This window comes from Oncorhynchus keta, chromosome 2 (genome assembly GCF_023373465.1).
Source record: "Oncorhynchus keta strain PuntledgeMale-10-30-2019 chromosome 2, Oket_V2, whole genome shotgun sequence".
In the NCBI taxonomy this organism is placed as follows: domain Eukaryota; kingdom Metazoa; phylum Chordata; class Actinopteri; order Salmoniformes; family Salmonidae; genus Oncorhynchus; species Oncorhynchus keta.
The window spans coordinates 10,974,927-10,985,426 of record NC_068422.1 but is presented as its reverse complement, the minus strand read 5'-3'; the positions used below and the strand labels follow the sequence as shown (position 1 = coordinate 10,985,426).

General features: G+C 45.9%; 1 protein-coding gene across 3 annotated transcripts in view; it reads right to left on the bottom strand.

Moving 5' to 3' along the window:
• The window catches only part of LOC118373364 (fatty acid synthase-like), a 66,138-nt gene that overhangs the window by 44,416 nt on the left and 11,222 nt on the right, over positions 1-10,500 (bottom strand). For 2 of the 3 annotated variants that reach the window (XM_052471458.1, XM_052471452.1), the window contains exons 2-4: positions 1,989-2,133; positions 667-819; positions 259-432 (exon numbers count right to left, since the gene is read on the bottom strand). In XM_052471458.1, coding sequence (XP_052327418.1) covers positions 259-432; positions 667-819; positions 1,989-2,115 — 454 coding nt within the window. In that variant the 5' untranslated portion in view covers positions 2,116-2,133. Of the gene's footprint in view, positions 1-258; positions 433-666; positions 820-1,988; positions 2,134-3,265; positions 3,421-10,500 lie in introns of those variants that run through there. The other variant, XM_052471459.1, reaches the window with a different exon arrangement.

Sequence of the window (10,500 nt, the reverse complement as noted above, 5' to 3'; positions counted from 1 at the left end):
GAGAGAGATGGTGAGAGAGACAGAGAGATGGTGAGAGAGCGAGAGAGAGGGACAGAGATGGTGAGAGAGATGGTGAGAGAGACAGAGATGGTGAGAGAGAGAGGGACAGAGATGGTGAGAGAGATGGTGAGAGAGGGGGACAGAGAGAGATGAGACAAACACAGGAGAATGTTCAGTTAAGGATTTATTATCTTTTTGATGACAGCTGATACCATAAGAGCTTAAGAGAAGCCACAGCCGTGCTAGATGAGGTCATACCGTTGAAGTCAAAGAAGTAGGACAGACGGTTGGCAAACATGGCACGCTGGCAGCCCGTCATGCTGTATCCTAGCAACTCCTCGGGGTCTCTGCTGAAGGCCTCGCCCGCCTCCGAGCCGCTCACCCCAATGTAAACACCTGTCCTGCTGCCACGCAGCTCTGTCGGGTTCAGACCTGTACACACACATTAAACAAACTAATCTCACACACAGGTCTATGAGCGTTGAAACATTCCCTTTTTGACATGTGGATAATGTCATCTATGGATGACAGGAAGAGCAGCTGTTGTGGATAGCTGTTGACTAACAGGGATCCAAATAAACCAATACATTTTATTTGGAAAGCTTTGTAAAAGAGACACAGTAAAATGTATCTATACACATCTACTCATCCCGCTCTACTCCTCACCTCCGTCTACAATGGCTTCGTAGGCAATCTCCAACATGAGGCGAAGCTGAGGGTCCATGGTGTGGGCCTGTTTGGGATGGACCCCGAAGAACGCAGCATCGAACCGGCTGATATCCTTCAGCTTGCCGTTCCTCTTGGGAAGACCGTACAGACCTAGGAATGAATGGCAATGGCACATGGATCATTAAGGGATAAATAACCGTGTCACCGGGTGTCCCAGTCAGCATGTTCTACCTGTAGTCACTGACTGGATCATCTGAACAGATTCATGGGACATGAATGTAATAGTGAATGAATGTCATAGTTTCACACACACATCTAAAGCAGGACTGTTCATTCCTCTGTGTTTCTATGTAGCATACAAGGCCCTCTCCTCCCTTCTTTCCCTCCTCTCCTGTGGTGTGTGGTCTTAGGGCTGAGGTGCCATCAGCCCAGGGCCTTTTTGCACATGAATGCGAGCTTTAGCTGGTTGCCAGGCACTGACTGATGAGAGGTGCTATTCACAGAGAGGAAAGAGAGAGAGAGACAGAGATCAAGCAAGCGAGGGAGCGAGAGAGAGAGAGAGACGGCTACTGAGGTGAGACGGGGCTAAGAAGAAAAAGATGGAGAGAAAGGCAGAACAAGAGAGAGGAAATAAAGAGGGAGTGAATTAGGCAGAGGAGAAATAGAGAGAGAGAGAGAGAGGAGAGAGAGAGAGAGAGAGATAGAGGAGAGAGAATCTAAGCAAGCCAAGCCACGAAGGAGAAGCCGTGCCAACAGCCCAGCACCCCAGCCAGGTGGTGAACAGCAACGGCAACAGAGCAGACAGACACAAAACTCCTTCAGAGACAGAGCAACTCTCTCACAGTCTCACACATCAAAGGCTCATCTTACAGCGAATGGCCACCAGCACTAGCCAGGGTTCATTTGTGTTCATGTGGGTTACTTCATGTGGGTAGTGGGTGCTGGGCACTGACTGAATGGGCCAGTAAAGCCTGTGGAGGAAGCATTCAGCATTCTACTCATTGAACTGCCGACATTGATGGTGATGCAAAGTACAGCTAACCAGGTCTGTGACCAGAATGTTCTTCTCGGGAAGGGAAGTATTTCCTGTCATGGGGTTGATGCAACATCCATGACTAAGCAGTACACGCACATCAGGATACAACAACCTACTCATCAGTTTACAGAGCAGAACGCTGGGATGCAAGGTAGCCTGTGTGTCAGTCTGAGGTTTTCAGAGTCCTTTCAGAGATCAAATGATTTTGAAATAAACAACAGCAACAAGTCTGATGTTTGTGGGTCAAAATAGTCCGGGTCATGGAAAGGTCACAGGGGCTCACCTGGCTTCCACCGTCGGTCATCTTCTGTTACCATGTCAACCCCATTGAAGAGGTTCTCCCAGAATTCCTCCAGGTTGTCCGACTCAGGAAGCCGGCCCGATATCCCTGCTACAACAATCTCCTCCATCCTGGGAAGGAAGGGTTACTGTGGGAGAGAGAGAGCGTTAGAAGTAGGGTTGACAAGGTACCAGTATCCCGATACTCAGAAGCAGGGATTGACATTAAGAGTTGCCTTATTGCCTGGGGCAAGTGAATGGAGCTGTCGAACAAGTTGAGCCTACCTCCAGTAGCCTAAAACTGATCTTTTGGGTTCCTCCCGTTTAAAGTGGAGACACACAAGTTGAGCCTGCTCTGAGAATGTATTTTACTGATGACAACCAAAATCTAAAAGAATTCCAATAGTGATCTTTCTGATTCCTTGTCTATGTGAAACGCAGGCAATACATGCTACTTCTGCAGGTGAATAGCTAATTAACACTAAGGCAACCAAAAACAAAGAAATGCCCCTGACTTGCCCGATGGGAAAGTGCTTTTCAGTCTGTATTGTGGGGCTCCCGAGTGGCGCTACAGTCTAAGGCATCTCAGTCGTAGAGGCGTCACTACAGAACCCTGGTCCGATTCGAGTCCCAAGGAGCGGCACACAATTGGCCCAGCATCGTCCGGGTTAGGGTTTGGACATTCGTAAACAAGAATTTGTTCTTAACTGACTTGCCTAGTTAAATAACAACATGTAAATCACAGCTGAGAAACATGAAGTGGATGAATGAACATGTATTTAAGCTATAAACACACAATAGTCTATTTGACAAAAGGACCAGAGTTGTCTGCTTCTTTCCTTTGTTTGCCATGAAAGATCAGGTATACTAGTATCATCACCATCCACGTTAGAGGGTCATTTCATTTAACCTGTATTTCTCCACATTACTGTTGTTTCATTGACACACAATCTAGTACACAAGAACTGGTGCAGGATGGCAGCAGCACCACAGATAATCAGAAAACTACAGCATGAGAAAATGGTCAACGAGGAGTAGGGAAGAGGAGACGAGAGAATTTAAAGAAATGAAGAGAGGAGACATAAAAGTCTAAACAAAAGAAAAAAAACAACCCTATCGGGGTGTTCCCATTCTCCACACAAACATTTCAGTGCTTGCAGCCTCACGGACAGACAGTAGCTGGCGGCTATAAACTCCCTCACCCCCTGCAAGGCATCTTATTAGACTGACAATAGATTCTCTGTAACTGCTTGACCAGGCAGCAAGGAGGGTCTGCATTACCTTGTGGGAACCAGCCATGAAAGCCTCTATAACACAAGGTCATGTTCAGCCCAGCATTATAAACCAGCTAGTTCACCGCAGGCGACAGCACCGGGCTGGGAAACACAGACAGAGGGAGGGGTCAATATCTGCATCTGTTTAAGAAGAGAAGTAGAGATGGTAGGATACTCTGTGTGAGCAGTCGGAAGCAAGTGAACAGTAGAGTCAACTCATCATCCAGCTCAAATTTTGTTCCTGGTTTCTGGGACAGGCAATTCCATGCAGGCCTGCCAACCAATGAGACAGCAGGGGAGGGGCCAACCAGTGAATCCCAGTTGACTGAGAAGCGCTCTGCTCCTAGCTGTAGCTAGCTGTTCCCTAGTCCAACACACAGTAGACTACTGTTGGCCCTCTCACACAAGGCAGGGGCACCAACCGGAGCCCCCCACACAGCTAGTAGAACTCAGCCCCTACAGTACCCCTGAACTCTTTTGGATGAGTTTTACAGCAGTGCTCTTTAATCCTAAAGAGCTACGGTATAGGAAGTGCAGGCTTTTGTTCCAGCCCACCCAGCTCATTCAACTTATCAAGATCTTCATGTAGGCTACAGGTGAGTTACTGGGCTAGAACAAAAGCCTGCACAGTGCACACCCTGATGGTCCCCAGCACCAGAATTGAAAAACACTGCTTTACGCAGTTAACCTAGTTAGCCCGTCGGACAGTGAGAGTTAACCTGGTTAACCAATCAAGAGTGGCGATGATGTACCATACAGAGACACGGAGGCAAGGACAGCACGCTCGGTTTCTCTTTATTAATAACACCAGATGATTGGCTGCTGTGAATGCAGCACTCTTATAACAGTGCTCCTTATAGGACACATCACTGCCCTCTATACTCCTCTATAAACTGGTCATCTCTGTATTCCCCATCACAAGACCCACTGGTTAATGCTTATTTATAAAACCCTGTCAGCCCCCCCCCCCCCAATCCTCATCTGAGATACATACAGCAGCCCTCATCCTCCACATACAACACCCGTTCTACCAGTCACATTCTGTTAAAGGTCCCCAAAGCACACACATCCCTGGGTCGCTCCTCTTTTCAGTTCGCTGCAGCTAGTGACTGCAAAGAGGTGCAACAAACACTCAAACTGGGCAGTTTTATCTCAATCTCTTCATTCAAACACCAATCAGGGACACTCTTACTGACAGTTGTGGCTGCTTTGTGTGATGTATTGCTGTCTCTACCTTCTTGCCCTTTGTGCTGTTGTCTGTGCCCAATAATGTTTGTATCATGTTTTGCGCTGCTACCATGTTGTTGTCGAGTGTTGATGCCATGCTGTGTCGTCATGCGTTGCTGCCATGCTGTGTCGTCATGCGTTGGTGCCATGCTGTGTCGTCATGCGTTGATGCCATGCTGTGTCGTCATGCGTTGATGCCATGCTGTGTCGTCATGCGTTGATGCCATGCTGTGTCGTCATGCGTTGATGCCATGCTGTGTCGTCATGCGTTGCTGCCATGCTGTGTCGTCATGCGTTGCTGCCATGCTGTGTCGTCATGCGTTGCTGCCATGCTGTGTCGTCATGCGTTGCTGCCATGCTGTGTCGTCATGCGTTGCTGCCATGCTGTGTCGTCATGCGTTGATGCCATGCTGTGTCGTCATGCGTTGATGCCATGCTGTGTCGTCATGCGTTGATGCCATGCTGTGTCGTCATGCGTTGATGCCATGCTGTGTCGTCATGCGTTGCTGCCATGCTGTGTCGTCATGCGTTGCTGCCATGCTGTGTCGTCATGCGTTGCTGCCATGCTGTGTCGTCATGCGTTGCTGCCATGCTGTGTCGTCATGCGTTGCTGCCATGCTGTGTCGTCATGCGTTGCTGCCATGCTGTGTCGTCATGCGTTGCTGCCATGCTGTGTCGTCATGCGTTGATGCCATGCTGTGTCGTCATGCGTTGATGCCATGCTGTGTCGTCATGCGTTGATGCCATGCTGTGTCGTCATGCGTTGATGCCATGCTGTGTCGTCATGCGTTGATGCCATGCTGTGTCGTCATGCGTTGATGCCATGCTGTGTCGTCATGCGTTGATGCCATGCTGTGTCGTCATGCGTTGATGCCATGCTGTGTCGTCATGCGTTGCTGCCATGCTGTGTCGTCATGCGTTGATGCCATGCTGTGTCGTCATGCGTTGCTGCCATGCTGTGTCGTCATGCGTTGCTGCCATGCTGTGTAGTCATGCGTTGATGCCATGCTGTGTAGTCATGCGTTGATGCCATGCTGTGTAGTCATGCGTTGATGCCATGCTGTGTCGTCATGCGTTGCTGCCATGCTGTGTCGTCATGCGTTGCTGCCATGCTGTGTAGTCATGCGTTGATGCCATGCTGTGTAGTCATGCGTTGATGCCATGCTGTGTCGTCATGCGTTGATGCCATGCGTTGATGCCATGCTGTGTCGTCATGCGTTGATGCCATGCTGTGTCGTCATGCGTTGATGCCATGCTGTGTCGTCATGCGTTGATGCCATGCTGTGTCGTCATGCGTTGATGCCATGCTGTGTCGTCATGCGTTGATGCCATGCTGTGTCGTCATGCGTTGATGCCATGCTGTGTCGTCATGCGTTGATGCCATGCTGTGTCGTCATGCGTTGATGCCATGCTGTGTCGTCATGCGTTGATGCCATGCTGTGTCATCATGCGTTGATGCCATGCTGTGTCGTCATGCGTTGATGCCATGCTGTGTCGTCATGCGTTGATGCCATGCTGTGTCGTCATGCGTTGCTGCCATGCTGTGTCGTCATGCGTTGCTGCCATGCTGTGTCGTCATGCGTTGCTGCCATGCTGTGTCGTTGTCTTCTTAGTTCTCTATGTTGTGTTGTCTCTTGTTGTGTGTTTGGTCCAATATTTCTATTTGATTTATTTAGTTATTTTAAATCCCAGCCCCCGTCCCAGCAGGAGGCCATTTGGTAGGCCGTCATTGTAAAATAACCATTTGTTCTTAACTGACTTGCCTAGTTAAATAGGAGGTTAAATAAATAAAAATTGGCTCCTGTGAATGCAGCATCTTATCATAACACCAGATGATTGGCTGCTATGTGTGTGTGTAACATCTGAATACAAAGAGCCCAGTGAGTTCGCTAGCCAGTGTGTCTGTGTCAGTCCACTGACTCATATCTACCTTCCCCTGATAACTCTACAAAATTAAATGAGAATGGAACAGAGAGTCCCCTTCCTTCCACAGCGTCCCATTTCACGGCCGAATCCACGCCAGCGGGAACCGAAAATACTTTTGGTATCGCAGATTGTTCCGGCAATTCTCACATACAAACACACAAACTTCATTTGGGAGGAAGGATGTTTAACATGCTTTCTACATTTGTATCACAAACCCTTTGACAAAATCCATGACGAAAGTGGTCATTTTAGACCTATACATGTGTCCTGTAAGACCCTATGAGCCGTACATGGCACAGACAACATCTTGGTATCATTATACTCCTTATAGTGTGCTCTAAAATATGGAGTAAGCCTTGATTCTGAAATACAATTTAACATGAATTTGTTCAACAATATTAAAAGATATTAACAGAGGTGTCACGCTCATAGGGGGCACAAGCTCCTCAGATTTGTCCGGTTTCAATTTTACTAAACTTCATTTTGTAAGCCCACATTTGATCATAATCATTTATAAAATGATCTGTCAGCAGTATTTTGCAGAAGGGGCACAATGACTGGACCAGGCAAAGAGTCCCCCCCAGTAAGTGGTTCCTTCCAAGGTGCTCCATGGACCAAAGGTATGCTTGGCAGGACACCAGATATTCTAGTGTGTGCAGACAGTATCATCAGTGGAGAGAGAGAGAGTGTAAAGTGACACACAGAGTTTGATTTGATTTTAGCTGCTGGTGATGGACAGGACTAATTTGATCTATGTAACCTATTGATTCCTTTTTGATAAATAAATGTGTCTGTAATACTAGCCACTATTGCAATTTTATGAAGTTGGCTTTGGCTGGCCAGCTAGATAGGTTCCCATCTCCCAACCTCAACTAACTACCAAACTATTTCAGGCTGTCAATCAAGTTAGATTAGCTTGTCTAACTATCTTAGCTGGCCTGCCTGCTGGCAAGGTTGCTACACTTCCGAACGAAGTGACTAAACATACTGAATAACACTCACATCCTTTCAAGATTTTACACAGAGATGCAGAGAAGCAGATTTAGTTTGTTGAGAAAAATAACCACCAGTCAGGAGGACACAGACAGATCAAAAGGTGCTTAAGACACAGACTTGGTTTGAGTTATCTGGCACCTTATGATAACATCACAATATATGTATTAATTATGATACTTTTTTATTTAACTAGGAAAGTCAGTTAAGAACAAATTCTTATTTTCAATGATGGCCTAGGAACAATGGTTAACTGCCTGTTCAGGGGCAGATTTGTACATTGTCAACTCAGGGATTTGAACTTGCAACCTTCCGGTTACTGGTCCAACGCTCTAACCACTAGGCTACCCTGCTGCTCCATTGATATGTGCCTGTCGAGATATGATTCCATGTACTGGGTTGTAATTTTGATGTAATATCCTAGGCATATTGCTGCGTGATGATGATACCCTCATTAAAATGACAATTGAACAGTTAAAGCTCTAGATTGTAGAAAAAAAGCTGTTTCAGGTGTTAAAAAATGCTAAATTCTCCTACTTCCAGAGGGTGCCCCCCCCCATCCTCACGTACTTCTTTCCCCACTCTAAAATAATGGGATATTAATATCTCTAAACTAGAGTGTTTGATTTTGTTCCTATTAAAGACATACTCTACAAGTGGGCACTCTGCTAATTCTGAAGGTATGATACATTTTACGAGCACCAACACATTGAATGGATTATTGATTCAAAGCAAACTTCCTCTACTGGTGATTTGCTGAATGTACAATCCTAAAGGAGGACTGTGATTGGTTAATGAACCATACTGTACATTTCTATATATAAAAATGGGTCATATCATTAAAAGTACCACAGAGACACTCTGGAAATTTGACGTGTTTAGAGAGTATATCATTAAACATTGTCTAAAAATAAGCTAAATCTAAAAAGGGCACTTTTGAAACATTAATTTTAGTAATATTAAATAAATGTGACTTTATTTAAGAATCTACAGATACTGCATATTTGAAAGCACAGTAGGAAGTATGACAATAATGATAATGACCCCTCCTGTCTCAGCCTCCAGTACTTATGCTGCAGTAGTTTATGTGTCGGGGGGCTAGGGTCAGTCTGTTATATCTGGAGTATTTCTCCTGTCTTATCAGGTGTCCTGTGTGAATTTAAGTATACTCTCTCGAATTCTCTCTTTCTCTCTCTCGGAGAACCTGAGCCCTAGGACCATGCCTCAGGACTACCTGGCATGATGACTCGTTTGTCCCCAGTCCACCTGGCCGTGCTGCTGCTCCAGTTTCAACTGTTCTGCCTGCAGCTATGGAACCCTGACCTGTTCGCTGTGATTACTATTATTTGACCATGCTGGTCATTTATTAACATTTGAACATCTTGGCCATGTTCTGTTATAATCTCCACCTGGCATAGCCAGAAGAGGACTGGCCACCCCTCATAGGCTAAATCCTAGAGAGGAACCAGGCTATCTAAAGAGTTTTTCCTAGCCACCATGCTTCTACAACTGCATTGCTTGCTGTTTTTTATATACATATTTTGTCCATTAAAATAACATTACATTTATCAGAAATACTGTGTAGCCATTGTTAATGTTCTAAATGTGTATTGTAGCTGGAAACGGCAGATTTTTAATGGAATATCTACATAGGCGAACAAAGGCCCATTAACAGCAACCATCACTCCTGTGTTCCAATGGCACGTTGTGTTAGCTAATCTAAGTTTTTAATTTTAAAAGGCTAACTGATCATTAGAAAACCTGTTTGCAATTACGACAAAAACTGTCGTTCTGCTTAAAGAAGCAATAAAACTGGCCTTTAGACTAGTTGAGCATCAGCATTTGTGGGTTCAATAACAGGCTCAAAATGGCCAGAAGCAAAGAACTTTCTTCTGAAACTCGTAAGTCTATTCTTGTTCTGAGAAATTAAGGCTATTCCATGCGAGAAATTGCCAAGAAACTGAAGATCTTGTACAATGACGTGTACTACTCCCTTCATAGAACAGAGCAAACTGGCTCTAACCAAAATAGAAAGAGGATTTGGGAGGCCCCGGTGCACAACCGAGCAAGAGGACAAGTACATTAGAGTGTCTAGTTTGAGAAACAGATGCCTCAAGTCCTCAACTGGCAGCTAGTACTAGATAGTACCCGCAAAAAAACAGTCTCAACATCAACAGTGAAGAGGCAACTCCGGGATGCTGGCCTTCTAGGCAGAGTTGTATTTTTCTTTGCATCTCAGACTGGCCAATAAAAAGAAAAGATTAAGATGGGCAAAAGAACAGACACTGGACAGAGGAACTATATAAACTCAGCAACAAAAAAAAAGAAACATCACTTTCTCAGGACCTGTCTTTCAAAGATAATTAGTCAAATCCAAATAACTTCACAGATCTTCATTGTAAAGGGTTTAAACACTGTTTCCCATGCTTGTTCAATGACACAAACAATTAATGAACATGCACCTGTGGAACAGTCGTTAAGACACTTACAGACGGCAGGCAATTAAGGTCAAGGTTATGAAAACTTCGGACACGAAAGAGACCTTTCTACTGACTCTGAAAAACACCAAAAGAAAGATGTCCAGGGTCCCTGCTCATTTGCGTGAACATGCCTTTGGCATGCTGCAAGGAGGCATGAGGACTGCAGATGTGGCCAGGGCAATAAATTGCAATATCCGTACTGTGAGACGCCTAAGACAGTGTTACAGGGAGACGAGACGGACAGCTGATCGTCCTCGCAGTGGCCGACCACGTGTAACAACAAAAGGACAGGATTGGTACATCACACCTGCGGGACAGGTACAGGAAGGCAACAACTGCCTGGGTAACCCCAGGAACGCACAATCCCTCCATCTGTAGCACAGTTGGTAGAGCATGGCGCTTGTAACGCCAGGGTAGTGGGTTCGATTCCCGGGACCACCCATACGTAGAATGTATGCACACATGACTGTAAGTCGCTTTGGATAAAAGCGTCTGCTAAATGGCATATATTATTATATATTATATTATCAGTGCTCAGCCTGTCCACAATAGGCTGAGAGAGGCAGGACTGAGGGCTTGTAGGCCTGTTGTAAGGCAGGTCCTCACCGGACATCAC